The sequence below is a fragment of the Idiotropiscis lumnitzeri genome, chromosome 1 (assembly GCF_059441095.1).
Source record: "Idiotropiscis lumnitzeri isolate Australia: NSW breed Sydney's pygmy pipehorse chromosome 1, RoL_Ilum_1.0, whole genome shotgun sequence".
NCBI lineage: Eukaryota > Metazoa > Chordata > Actinopteri > Syngnathiformes > Syngnathidae > Idiotropiscis > Idiotropiscis lumnitzeri.
In genome coordinates, this window is record NC_142391.1 from 23,921,793 (window position 1) to 23,936,141 (window position 14,349).

A 14,349-nucleotide genomic window follows, 5' to 3' on the forward strand; every position below is an offset into this window, starting at 1 on the left:
TTTATGTCCGTTCGGAAAATGTTGATTCTAAATCCAAAACATTGAACGGCACATCGGCCCATAATGAGAGGTTACACTGTACCTTGTTTTGAATGCTCTTTGAAACTCGCTTTCAGACAAACAAACAAACACACGCACACACACCCCCACACACGCAGTGACGGGACAGCGGTGTTACTTGAAACAGTCGAAAGTGAGAAGCCACTTTGCCATTTCGGAACAGGCGACTGAAACCAAAGAGAGCTGACCTTAAAACACTATTTTAACATAACTTACTCAGCGTGTTGGAGCCAAGTTGATTGTTTGCTGTTGTAACAAGGTTGGCGTCCTTGTTTGTTGCTAAGGCTGCCGGCACTGGTCCATTGTTTGGAGCGTGACACTTCATATGGCCACATTAAAATCACTTTGAAATGTCTTTTTATTTATTTATTTATTTTTTTTTTTAAATCAGTACGCCGCTGGTTAGTGTGACCTGCTTCGCCAGTGTGGTGCACAAAAGCCCTTTAAAAAAACAAAACAAACAAAAAAAAAAAACGCAGCTTTGACAATCTCGAATTTGCGTTGTCTAAGATCATGATTTCTGTCCCCAAACAATGGCATTCTCACGTGTTCCTTAATGGACTTGATAGGACTAAGCACTCTCGAGCAATTCACCTCCAGATGCCAAGCAGCTTGTAAATGAAACAAAATATTAAGGATGATAATGGCCAATAATGGTGACTGTGAGACCGCTGCAACCATGTTGTTTCTGTACTCTGTGGTTGCTTTGTTTACCTGACAAAGGTGTTCTTGGAGTTTAAAGCTCATTTCCATCCATCCTGGCGCACAAGATGTTCAGTGTGGGCGTGTCTGAGTATGGAACAGTCAAAACAGTGATTGCGTAACTGCCTTCCCATCAACTTGTACATTTACTGCAGTGCTACAGTATACTTCAGAGTCGCATTACTCGCCAAAATCTCATTCATGTGCCACATATACAACAGTGTAAGGTATGCTTTTTATTTTTTTGCAGGTCTGTTTGAATGCATACTGTATATAGTTTTGATAACGTTGTCTCTAGGTGAAACTTTCATAAGGTCACTTACAACCCCGTGTTCGGTTGCGTTTATGTTAATACTCGTCCAGGCAGCAAATGTCCTTTCTTGCACTGCCATACGTACAAAAAGCAGGAGTTGTCAACAAAATGTTTGGGCAAAGTCAAGTGGCTGTGGTGAGACTAAGTGAGAGGCAGCTTGCATGTGTGTGTCGGTGTGTGTGTGTGTGTGTGTGTGTATGGAGGCTTTGGAGGTGGTGTTGAAACAGACATTCTCATTGCAGTCATGCATGCTGTTGTTGTCATTCTTGAACACCCCCCCCCCCCACACACCCGGCCCAAGAAAGCCACCACCACCCCTCCTCCTCCTGCACATGGAGTCTGACTGATCATAACACTGCACAGAATTTTGCGTGCGTCTGCGTGTGCGTGCGTGCACTTGGCTCGCAGGCAACAGCGCCCCCCCGCCGCTGGGGAGCACAGAGTCAGAGTCAGCAGGTGCAGCTGACGCAGAAAGGCTTTCGAGCAGGCAGGGCCAGTTGGGGCACAGAGAGGGAGAGGAACCACGGGAGCACCGGCTCACAACTCTTAGACACGCTGTACAAATCAATGTGCGTTTCGACGGCTGAGAGGCGCCAAGGGAGACTGGACCTCATGCAAATACCTTTGCTTCAGTCATGTATGTAAGTGACATTTGGGTTTGATTTTTAAGGATGAATTGGGGCGCCGTTTGGAAGTTGGGAAAGGATCAGTGAGGCGGAAATCATTTGATGAGATGGATTTATATCTGTCATTAATTGTAAAATGTTGTGGTCTGGAAGGGGGGAAAAACACCTCTGACTGGTTAGTTAATCTTGTCAGGTTCTCGCAGAGGCAGTGAAGTGTTCTTCTCACATTATTGTTAAGCATTAGCCAACCGGACTCTGCTTTTTGTCTGGAGAATGACGACCCCGCTGTGACTCAGACCCTGCCGGGTCGACAAAACGGAGCGACATAGAGGCCAGTGTGTGATTGAATTGAACAATTGTGGCGGAGTTGGTGTGTGCTCGTGTGCAATGAGGCTGTGTAACCAAGACAAGTCGCCAGCATCAGCATCATCACCTTCTCCGAGGGAGCTGATGTTTTAAGAATGCTTGTTGTCAGAATTTCAGTAAAAATTGTAAATAGTAGGGCTGCAGCCAATGAATATTTTTACAATTGAATAGTCCTCAGATTGTCCAAATTCGTGATCAAATTAATTGGATGCAAATATATTTACCATCGTTAGATGTGGATGTGAGGTGTGTCTATTAGCGTCGCTATCCTCACATTACACACGATAATATATGTGGCTATAAGTGTGTGTGTGGCTTTAAACGATGTGGTCTGGCCTGGTGAGTGCCGTGGGAGTCATCGAATGAGGTATCGAGTTGACGCTTGTGAGCTCTAGTTAGCTGTCAACTGGCTAACTGTTAGCAGGTCAGCGTCTGGATGTTAGTTGTGCCTGTATTACACCACTTTGGACCGGGCCGTGTAGATGAAAGAATAAAAAACGTACATACAGCACTTCTGGTTTATTTTGCATCTGAGGCTGAAAAATATTTTAGATGAACAGATTCTCTCTGTTCCATCCGTCTATGACGGACTCTTGATGCAGGTCAAGATGTTAATTGTTTCGGTTGCGTTATGGTGACTTATTCACATGTATTTTCATGCATCTTCAAAACACTTAATATAATGATTTTATGTTGCTTGGATCATGAATGCACTTGAGATTTGTTCTCTGCTGTCTGCAAATTTCCGTAGTGACCATATTCAAGCGATGTTTTTGTTCCCCTTGTTGTGGTGTTGAAGCTGCTTGTAAAAGTACATAAAAATACCCGTGCATTTGCGTTTGTTGTTGTTCCATTTGAGACTTATTTTTACACAAAGAGGTGTGTGAGTCTGCAGTTAGTCCGTAAAGTTTCGAGGTAGAGCTTTTTGGTAATCAAATTATTCGATTTATCCAATAATCGTTTCAGCCCTACTATGCTGTTTTTCAAGATGATATGGCTCTCTGGAAACCCGAGTTCCCTACCCCTGCATTAAGTAATAGGAAAATCTCTCTCTCTGAATGTTCTGAGCTCCTGTTTCCATTTTAGCGTTTCACTGAGCAGACTAATGCTACCCAGACTCATTGATGCTGCGCGGCTGAAGCGCAACCTCCCGTAGCGGACGTTTCCCTTTTTCTGGATGGAAACTTGCTGAATGAACAGTGTATCTGCTGGTTGCAGTTGCACTGCTGCTTTCAGTTTTATCCCCACGCCTTCGAGCTCCGCGCAATCAAATCGACAATTGCCATATCTACAATGTTGCTATCCTCATAGTGATCCACCTTTTATTTTTAGAATGAAAAGTTGCGGCTTTCAATGTCCTTGATCCAGCAAGCGCTTCGCTTCTCGCCATCCACGCAGACAATCACCTGACATGTTTACACTACTCCGTCCTCATTGGCTGCCTCCTCCTCTCACGTCCAGCCTCTCTGCACACCGACAGCCACTCATTGGCCGGCGTGTGTTCTCAACGTGGAGATTATCCTTTGGAAAGGCTGTCTAGACTCGCCTCGGTTTTGATTTTCTCTCTCGCTCTCTCCCTCTCCCTCTCTTTTCCTCTCTGTTACTTGGCCTCTCCTGCAACAACGCCACAACCTGCTGAAGTCTCACACTGTCTCGCCCGTCCTATCCTGCCTTCCTTCACTCCTCCTGTCATCAGCCGCTCTCTCCCCCCATCTCCTTTCCTGTCAGTCACACACACAGCCTCCTTTTGGGTTTTGTCGTCTCACCACCACCTGAACCTCTTTCCCCCCAAACGCTGCGGTATTCACCCGTGGCGCTTTCTCACAGATGTGGGTACACTTGAAGGTGAGTGGAATTGACTTTCACGATTGCTCTCTCTCTTTTCACCACATCCCTTCCGTAAGTCAGTTAGCCATCTGTTGCAATGTCCTTGGCCGTCAGGCGTATCACAACGGCACGTCGGCTCCGTGCGACTTCCGCTTCTGGTCCTTTCAGCGTCCGGTCACAGTGGAGCGAGGAGAGGCGGGGCCGTGCTGGACTTTGCCGCCGCGTGTCAATGCGGGTCCGAGCTCGTGACACGGTGTTTTGCGCCAGCTGTAGTGGCGGTGCTGCAGTGGCATCTCAGGCAGATTAATGAGCATTGTGCTGCAAACAGTGAGAGGAGGGATCGCATTGTTGGCGCGGCGCACGCTTCCAGAGGCTGACGTTGTAGCTTAACATGCTAGTCTGGGCTTCGGGACATTATTTTCCGTAAGGCTTGCACGCATTGTACAAATTATGATAAAATAGTTTTGAGCCTTTTTGGAATCGTGTTGGACAGTGGCGGGAACAATCAGCAATGTTTTAGCTCCCGACCAAGCTGTCAGCAGTGATGAAACAGTTTCCACTTATTTTTTCCAAACTTTGAGCCTTTTCCCATCACTGCTTCTGTATAACGTGGATGAACAGCAAGCTCACATCATGTTCTGACAGGTGTATTTATGTTTCTGTGTCTGCTTTGACCTCTAGGAAGAAATTGTCTTTGCTAAAAATAGGGCTTGTTGTCACTTTCAAGTGTTTTTTTTTTTTAATTCAGGTTTTTAGAACTGGATGACTCATGAACAAATTGCACCACTCCCTCATCAGTTTCCGTAGTGTAGTGGTTATCACGTTCGCCTCACACGCGAAAGGTCCCCGGTTCGAAACCGGGCGGAAACAGCTTTGGCTGCCAGGATGGCCGAGTGGTCTAAGGCGCCGCGTTCCGGACCCAGTCTCCCCAGGAGGCCTGGGTTCGAATCTCGTGGCTGCCAGGATGGCCGAGTGGTCTAAGGCGCCGCGTTCAGGACCCAGTCTCCCCAGGAGGCCTGGGTTTGAATCTCGAATTTCCCCATTGTGGGACTAATAAAGGCATTATTATTATTATTATGACATGCGATGTGCAAACATTGTCTCAGAAGTCGATTTTTAGCAACTGACTATAACTCAACACATGACAAATATGCATGGTGACACCAGGTAATGTCAATGACTGCACAATAATCAACTGTGCATTTTTGAACAGCTGCCGCACCTAACTCGGAAAGTTTGCATTGTGTCAACACGATTATTGTCAGCATCAGCACCTCGGACAGTGGTTGTGCGCAAAACGATGTTCGTTGTTGGATAGACACGGTTGGAAAGGTATACATTTAATGAGAGATTTCTTAATGTGGTTGGAGTGTGCGGGGCTGTTCATCCATCTGTATTGTATCATACGGAGGTGTTTAAGTACCATCTCTAGTGTAAATATGTGGCTTATGTTTTTGCCAGAGAGTTCATATTATCATAAATTACCTGAAAAAGTTGCTTCATTAGTGATTTTTCTGTGCCAGCTGAACTGCTACATGACATTTCTTAAGCCATAATTTTCCATGCTGGTGACTCTGATTGCCTATTTCTGTTATTTCGTTAAGGCTGCTGATATTTCACAAGCTTTTTATGAGTAGAATATCTATAAGCTTCCCCCTCACTCTATAAAAGAATGACCTTCTTGCTGGTTGCATAAGTTTGTATTTATCTTCTTTTTTTTTTTAATAAATTGTTTTCTAACAGTCATGAGTTTCCAGTGACTCATCAAGTTGTTACGCAACTTCACCTTGAGTTTGTTGAGGTTTCTTAGAATATTATGCAGGTTACACAGCAGGTGCAGCGCAATAAATTTGAGTTTCTTGAGCTTCATTTATTTCAGTACTTTGATTCAAAACAGAGTGAAATATTTTTTCCCTTTTTTCAAATATCATTTGGTTTATTTCCATTTAAAGCTACTTAAACACCAAATTCAGATCAAGAAATTTGAATATTATACAGTAAAAATAATAAAAATGATTTTAAACGCGGCGGCACTTTGGACGACTGGTTAGCACGATGGCCTCACAGTACTACGATGCAAGGTTCGATTTTGGCTCTGGCCTTCCTGTATGGAGTTTGCATGTTCTCCTCGTACCTGCGTGGGTTTTTTCCGGGTGCTCCGGTTTCCTCCCACATTCCAAAAACATGCATGGCAGGTTGATTGAACACTCTAAATTGCCCCTCGGTGTGTTTGTGAGCGTGAACGGTTGTTTGTCTTTGTGTGCCCTGCAATTGGCTGGCAACCCGTTCAGGGTGTGCCCCGCCTACTACCCTAAGATAGCGGGATAGGCTCCAGCACACCCACGACCCTCGAGAGGAGAAGTGGCTCAGATAATGGAGGGATGGATGGATGGATCTTCAACATGAAATTTCAGTATTGTGCCAAACACACTTCTAGGAAAAAGTTCAACATAGGTTTACAAAGTCAGCTGAGGCAAACTCTCCCAAAATCTCACAAACGCATATGAGAAAATATGTTCCGATCCGATAAAAACAGGGTTGAATTATTGGGGTGACATTCCAAAAGGTATGCTTTGACGTGTGGGGTGTCAAATTGTGGTCCTGGAGGGCCACTATCCGAACTAACTTTATTTGTGCCCAAATATTTGATGTTTGACAGCTTTCTATTGCTGGTCTTCAAAACTGTCACAAAGCCTGATCAAGACCTCCATCATCAATCCATCAATTATCTCCTCACGAGGGTCGCCTATCCCAGCTGTCTACAGGCAGTAGGCAGGGTACACCCTGAACTGTTTGCTATCCAATCGCAGAGCACACCAAGACAAACAACCACATGCGCTCACGATCAGACCTACCCATCATGCACATCTTTGGAACGTGGGAGGAAACCGAAGCACTCGGAGAAAACACACGCAGCCACGGGGTGAACATGCAAACTCCTCACAGGAAGGCCTGAGCTGGAATTGAACCTTTCACCCCTGAACAGCGAGGCGGATGTGCTAACCAGTCGGCCACCATGCCGCCCAGCGTTCCATCAATGTGGCGTAAACGCTACAATTCCCTAAAAGCAATCACATGGACCGCAGAGGCCGTCTCACCACCCTAATGCAATTTTCATTCGACTCACAGTGTCTGTATCACATGACCACAAATGTAGTTGCGATGATAAGCTGCAGAGTGTAGCTGGAGCCTGCAGGACAGCTGCCAGCATGAAAGACAGTCAAATGGATTGATGCAAAGAAACGTGCCCCGGGAGTTTTGGGCACAGGGAGGCCAGACACGCAAAAAGCAATGATTTCCGAGCGGCCAGGTGTAGTCTGCAAGCACAGATCGGCACGATCCAATAAAGATAGCAATGTTGGATAAGTCTGCCATTTCCTTGCCCGGTGGGAGCGACAGCATTCCGTCTTTCACAATATTTTAGCAGGAAGTGTTGTAACCTTGTCAAGGGAGCTGTATTACCTGATTGTAAATTATTAACCTGAAATGGTTGAGAGGCAATCACCTTGGCGGACAAGATTGCCATATACAGCATCTTAGAGCTCAGATCCTTTTTGATAATCCCTTCCGGTGGGAAATGTTAAGGCAGTTATTTTTTGTCAGTTCAATTTACAGCCTTTTTCGACATTTGACAGCAAACCCTGAGTATCCTTTATACAACCCTCGGCGCACTAGGGGCAATTAAATGCTTTAGATTTGACGTTAACTAAAGAATTAAATAGCCCTGTGCATCTGTCAAGATGGCACATACTGATCCAATGTGGTTTCACCCGGACCCAATCAAAGCCACTTAAGCTTTTATGGTGCGTGTGCAGCGCTCCAATGGGGGATAAAGAATAGTGAGTGACCTCAGTATTTCCAGATGGAGCTCTCCTGTGAGGAAGAAGGTAACTGCTTGCCCCCCCACTCGCGTTGAGCACAGCTCATGCTGAGCTAATCGACTTGTTTACATGGAATGCTCCCTGTGAACAAATGACACAACCATAGAAGGCAGTGGTGCATTATGTTCATGCTTCTAATTTTACATCCGCACCAGAATCATTGTCAGGATCTCCGTCATGATCATGCTGATTTGGGATGGACGCTGTAATTGATGAGCTGATGAATGGCTCATTTCAAATGTCGCTGTGTAAAATGGATTGGTCAAGCAAAATGGTGTACACTACAGAGGGTGCTTGTTTTTTTTGAAGGAGTTACATTCCTACCGTGTCCACTTGTATTTGTACGCAAGTTTATCACTGACCTACGATGTTGAAGAATAAACATCTGTAAAAGGAACCGGAGTCTCTTATTCAATCAATGGGCGGCATACCTACGCTAATGCAGTAGCAAAGAAATAATTGCCCTCCGATTAAGAAAATGTTGACCTCTAACACTGTCTTTAGGTCACATTCTCAACCCATGCGCTGCAGCACATTCATGTGGAGCGTAGTGGGCAATTATCCCATTTTAAAGAATTGTCTTGAACTATTGTTTCCTACAAATAGTGTACATAATTTTTTCTAGCCTTCTGATGTATAGTGACAGACAGAACAAATAAATACTGACGCACTAGATGGCAGAAGGTACAAATAACCTGTGGCGAGTGTTGTCATTCATACCAGTGGTCCCCAAACTTTTTTCCAGAACTTTTGCGGACCGGTAACCGGTGTTGGAGGAGCGGGTGGTAGTTGGTACTTGTTGCTAATGCTAACAGCTAGTTGCTAGCCAATAGTAGCCATCAGACTTGTGTCGTGTAATACAATAACGGCGTAGTTAACTAGTGCTTTGCTCGCGTCATATATTAGCGACTGAATATGATTTCAGGATGGCGTTGCGTTAGTGTTGGTGGCAACTATGTGATGTCAATTAAAATTGCAATTAAGCAAGCCAAAAGGTCGAAAACGGAAGTCCAGATAGCCGCTATGCCATCACGAGGGACAACTTCAAAGTAAAAGTTTACTAAGGTTATTTCATTGGCTAAAATGACTCAATGTATTATTTGTTAAGCTGTATTTTGTAGTTCGCCATTGCGGAGGCGGCGTGTTCGTTGATTATGTTTGCATCTTCCTTGATCCATGTGGGGTTTCAACTTCTTCTGCTGCTATTATAGTAATTGCGGATTCATCATGTTGCCTTAATGTGATTGCGCACAATTTTATTTTCACCAGCCATTCCGCTGATCGTGCTCGGCCCAAACTATGGTGCTTGATCATATGGACCATGGGTCAAAGATGATCCGTTGCACCAGGATTCAAGAATCCATCATAGAGAAGCCTGTCACTTTTCAAAATAGGGTATTTTTTAGGGTTGCGGACCTCTGATTCATACAGGAATACGTCATGGCTTCTTGCCAGTAGATCAGCTTGTTTTGAACTAAACAGGTGCTGATTTCACACTGAGTCAGTCAATTTGTGAGTAAATTGAGACAAGGTCATCATCATTTGATATTTATTATGGCTCAATAAAGGATGAGAAACATTGATCTGCGGTGTTTAAGTGTTCTGTAATAATGTTGGAGCCGTCTGGACATCTCTCAGAGTTGTTGGCACCGTTATCCGTGCCAAGGTGTGGTTCCAGAACATTTTTACGGATCATCTATCGCAATTCTGAGCTACAGTGGTCACGTTAAGACGGATATGTGTCATTGCATCATCACTGATTAATTTAAAATGTACACTTCTGCTCGATTCCTTTCAGCTTTTTTTGGTTAAATCAAAAAAGGGGTTGTTGACACAACCGGTCTGAGGCTGTTCCAAACAAGTCATGGTTTTCTCTCCTCTCTTGCAGGTGAGGGAACGTGCGGACAGGCTGTCTCACATTAAACTATGGAATGCTCTCTGCACCCACCATCACTAGTCTCCAATCTTTGGACTCAACTCCAAAAGCTTAGTTAACAGCTGCGCTCCACCCCTCCCGCTCTTTCCGACCAGGGGACGAAGAAAAAAGTTTTTAAGAATTTCATTCTCTTCTAGTGTGCGGGTGAAAGCAACTCAAAATGGATCTGGATTCGTATTTGTGGATGGTAATTTTTGGCTTCATCATCGCCTTCATTTTGGCCTTTTCGGTGGGCGCCAACGACGTGGCCAACTCATTTGGCACGGCCGTGGGTTCTGGTGTGGTCACGCTGAAGCAGGCCTGCATCCTCGCCTCTATTTTTGAAACGCTGGGATCCATGCTGCTCGGGGCCAAAGTGGGCGAGACCATCCGCAAAGGCATCATCGATGTCAACTTGTACAATGACACGGTGCCTGTGCTAATGGCGGGCGAGGTCAGCGCCATGATCGGTAAGTTACCTCAGATCTAAGGCTGCAACTATTTAACCGTGAATTACTTTAATACCCTGATGTGGCCAAAGACTCAATTTGCTTGCTGGGTTGTCGAGGTTTTCATTTCTGTTGGCGTGCGGCAATTCTCAACCAATCTAATAGAAAAGATAATAATGTTCCGTTTTGATGAAATGTCCCTATTGCGCTGTGGATAAACTGTATGCAATATAGGTCAAACGTTTACCGTTTATTTTTTTATTCAATAAATGAACCCTAATATTTTCTTAGCAAGAATATGCCCCACTAGTCGAAACATGGCATTCTGATTATTATTGCTTTTGTGGAATATGAGTTAAGCAGTAAAATCCAACCGTTTTTAGCCATCTCAAGGGCAGCCATTTTGTCGCTTCTGTCGTCTGAAAATGACATCACAGTTGCGCAGGGCTAAGCGAATGATCGATCATGGCTCAGCTTCAGAAAACATGTGACCCGTGATTGTTGATTTTACTGACATTTTTGCCCTGAGCAACTGTGATGTCATTTCAAAACGACAGAAGGTGACAAAATGGCCGCCCCCTGAGATAGCTAAAAGCTGATGGATTTTGCTGCTTAACTCAGATTCCACAAACACAATATTCATCAGAATACCATGTTTAGAGTAGTGAAGTTGCCTAGAACATTTTATTGCAAATATTTTTTGATGGTTGACTTCCCCTTTAATAAAACACTTTTGTAGTGCCGATCAGGAAAAAGGCAAAGTAGAACAACTTGTTGAAAAATGTACTTTTCTAATGATCAGCGCCACACCCAAACTGATCACCTCAAAACTAAAACTCACACCGGTTTTAATAAGCATATAGGTAATAGCACACATCTACCCACGTGGTTTTCTTTTATACTTTACTTCCATCCATTAACGTCTGTGTCTTTTTTACAGGCTCGGCAGTATGGCAGCTCATCGCCTCCTTCCTCAAACTGCCCATTTCCGGAACCCACTGTATTGTGGGCGCTACTATCGGATTCTCCATGGTCGCCATCGGCACCAAGGGCGTCCAGTGGATGCAGTTGGTGAAGATTGGTAATATAAATCCTCTCAAAAGTGTTAGATTAGATGTTGTGAAACTCTCCAAAGTTTTTTTCTTCCATTGACAATCAGCCAAGTGAGTTGCTAGATGTGGTTTAGCGCAAAGGGGAGGTATACATAGTCGTTGGGAAGCACTGCTCTTTTCAGAGGCGTGGGGGGGAGTTGAGTTGAGTTCAAATGGGCTGAATAGAAAGACGAGTACAAGTCGATGTGACACAAAAAACATGTTTCAATTGGTACCTTTGGGTGTGTGTTGCTATTCTGACCACTTTTCTTTGTGTGCAGTGTCGTCGTGGTTCATCTCGCCCTTGCTGTCTGGACTCATGTCTGGAGTCCTCTTCCTTCTTATTAGGAATACCATTCTCAACAAGGTGGGTTGTTGGTATTAGTACACAGTTTCTCAGGGCTAGGATAACGACCAATCATGGCTCGGCTTCAGAAAACAGGTGAGCCAGGATTTGTCGTTAGCTGAATCCTGAACAAGTGTGATGTCATATTCAATCGACAGAAGTGTTAAAATGGCCGCCCCCCGAGATGGCTAAAAGCATGTGGATTTTGCTGCTTAACTCATATGCCCCAAACACGCTAAAAATGACAATTGTCTTTTAACAAACGCACTTTGAACATATTAACTTTTAAAATGGGTCCGTCACCACAATTTGAGAAATTGGTTTTAACAGTTACATGAGCTCGCCTCTGGTGAGAAGCTATTATTTCTATAAAAGTGTGGTCAATCAAATCCGAATGTGTGTCATTTTAAGATCTTTTCTTTTTTTAAACTGTCACCCTGACTTAGTGTCTGAATAAAAAAAAGTGTACACACAGGCACGCACGTGCACTGCTGCACACACACAAACTTGCTTCAGCACCGATAAAAATCAATTTGCTTTGGCAACACCAGCGCATCTCGCATTATATAACAGGCAATCTCTGGCAGGCGAGGAAGGAAAACGTGTGGCGGCTCACTGTAAGGTCACGACGGCGTGATCGCAGGATAAATGACTCATAGGACGATTGGTTCAATCAGACTGACTGCATCGGCGGGTCAAACTCAGGATGAGCTTGTCTGTGTTTTGGCCAACTGTGCGCATGATAGAAGGGGAAGATTTGAGTTTTAATATTTAATTCTAATATTTGACTTGTTGAGAGTTGTTTTCTTTTTAAGGCTTATTATAAAAGCAAGCACGTTTTGCATAAGTTGTCAGCGGTTGCTTGACGTCAGTCATGCCCTGTCATCACAATTTCACAACTCCTTTAGTTATTGCGAAGGGTGCCAAACTTTCTCTTTCATAACATTTGTATGATGTCGTACGAGTATGATGTAATCACATTCCTAACTTAACCGTGGCGATCTGGTTGGAGTTTTACCATTTGGTATGCTGTTAATGTAGTGTTGCATTTCACGATATACTGACCTTCGTATTTCCTATAGTTATTGAATTAGAAGTCAGAAATTGAATGTACATGCGACGACCGACTCTCACGTGGTGTGACACGCAGGCTGGAGGCAGAACAGCGGCTCTGTGTTTCAACAATAGCAGGTGGCTAAAAGAGTCCAACTGGCAGCGATATCAGACAACTATTTGCTAAACAACTCTGACATCGGAGAAGCTTCTCATCAGCTGATCTGAGTCAGCAGAGGCGGGATGGTGGGGGATTCCGCTGGGGTCGCCATGGCGACGCCGACGGCTTAGGTGACAGGGATTGTTGGGCTCATCAGTCTGGTTGTTTTGATATCATGAATGGTGGGAGGTCTGAATCCCAATGATATAATTGATTTGGCAATAGCCGTTTTACATGGACTACAATGGGCATGGATTTTTTTTTTGTTGCCATTGTCATAATGACATTCAACAACACATGGACCCAACTACTCGCGGGGGAAAGGGATCGAGCCTTGCCACAAACAGCAAAAATCAGTGAACCCCATACAAAGATTTGTAACAGGCTATAGATGCCACAAGATGTCAGCAAAGATGTCAATCTAAATGTTTGACTTCAATATGATTGGTTCCATGATCATCTCATATCAACTTCTGTCATTGAACCTAAAGGGCATGCCAATTTTCTGTTGATTTCTTTTTTTAAATATCTCTTCCTTGAAGGGTTATAAAACGGCAACATTGATGCTATCTGCCCATTTATGGCATTTTGCATTAGCTGTAAGCTAACGGACTTTTCTAAGGCAGAGTTGTGCAGTGGACAATGTGTAATTGTATTTGTTTCAGATTTAGTTTGACAGTAAACTTCAAACGTTTTTTTTCTGTATTTTTTTATTATTATTACTGCTGCTTGTTGTTGTGCAGTAAGTTGAGTGGAATTTGCAGCAAGTCAAAGCAAATAATTGTCCAAGTGACGGCTTGTATCCTGAAAAACCTTGAAGTCGGGCCACTTGGTAGTCAAAGTACCATTGTAGTTCTTTGGCCCCAAAGTGCACAAGAGTGCCACAACGTAATATTTATTGCTTTGGCCTGATCACCAAAAAAAAACAAAACAAGAAATAGGTGTGTTTTACACAGTTTGACGATAAAATTCTGCGGATGACAACAATAAACCCACATGCTAAAGTTAGCTAAGCCTTTTTCCTGTGCTTTAATTCCTAACACTGCAGTCTTAGACTCCACAATAATTTCTTACAGCAGCTGCCCTTCTTCTTGTTTCCGTATGTTTGCCAACAGGCACATGCTGAGCAGTAAAGTGTACTGTATACAAGAGACCCTCATTCTCCTCGCTTGTTGCTTGTTAGCAGTTTCCCACGGTACTATGTTGATGTAGAAAATGCGCCATACGTGTCAAGCCGCTGCTGTGCTGTGCTGTGTTTCCTCAAATTCCTTGCTCATTGTCTAAATCCTATAATGATAAATCAAGACGACCACATGACACAAATCATATCTTCTGATCAAGAAAATGTGCCTGTCTTTTCCTCTTTAGGAAGATTCCGTCCCCAATGGCCTGCGAGCGCTGCCCCTCTTTTACGCCACCACCATTGGGATCAACACCTTCTCCATCATGTACACTGGAGCTCCATGTAAGATGTGCATGTAGTCTGACACCAACGTACGATCAAATTATCACGTCAGGCATAAGAGGCCATGCCGCCGCTGTAATCCGCTCGCTCAAAAT

The 14,349-nt window shown here is 44.1% G+C and overlaps 1 protein-coding gene and 1 non-coding gene across 7 annotated transcripts in view; both read left to right on the forward strand.

Annotated features, from left to right (window-relative positions):
• Nucleotides 1–14,349, forward strand: part of slc20a2 (solute carrier family 20 member 2) — a 40,398-nt gene that overhangs the window by 14,235 nt on the left and 11,814 nt on the right. For 3 of the 6 annotated variants that reach the window (XM_088290776.1, XM_088290820.1, XM_088290811.1), the window contains exons 2-5: nt 9,664–10,160; nt 11,080–11,220; nt 11,512–11,597; nt 14,158–14,254. In XM_088290776.1, coding sequence (XP_088146902.1) covers nt 9,872–10,160; nt 11,080–11,220; nt 11,512–11,597; nt 14,158–14,254 — 613 coding nt within the window. In that variant the 5' untranslated portion in view covers nt 9,664–9,871. Of the gene's footprint in view, nt 1–1,571; nt 1,717–3,653; nt 3,913–9,663; nt 10,161–11,079; nt 11,221–11,511; nt 11,598–14,157; nt 14,255–14,349 lie in introns of those variants that run through there. The other 3 variants (XM_088290784.1, XM_088290803.1, XM_088290794.1) reach the window with 3 other exon arrangements.
• Nucleotides 4,692–4,764, forward strand: trnav-cac (transfer RNA valine (anticodon CAC)). The gene has a single exon. It is a non-coding gene; the product is annotated as a tRNA-Val (tRNA).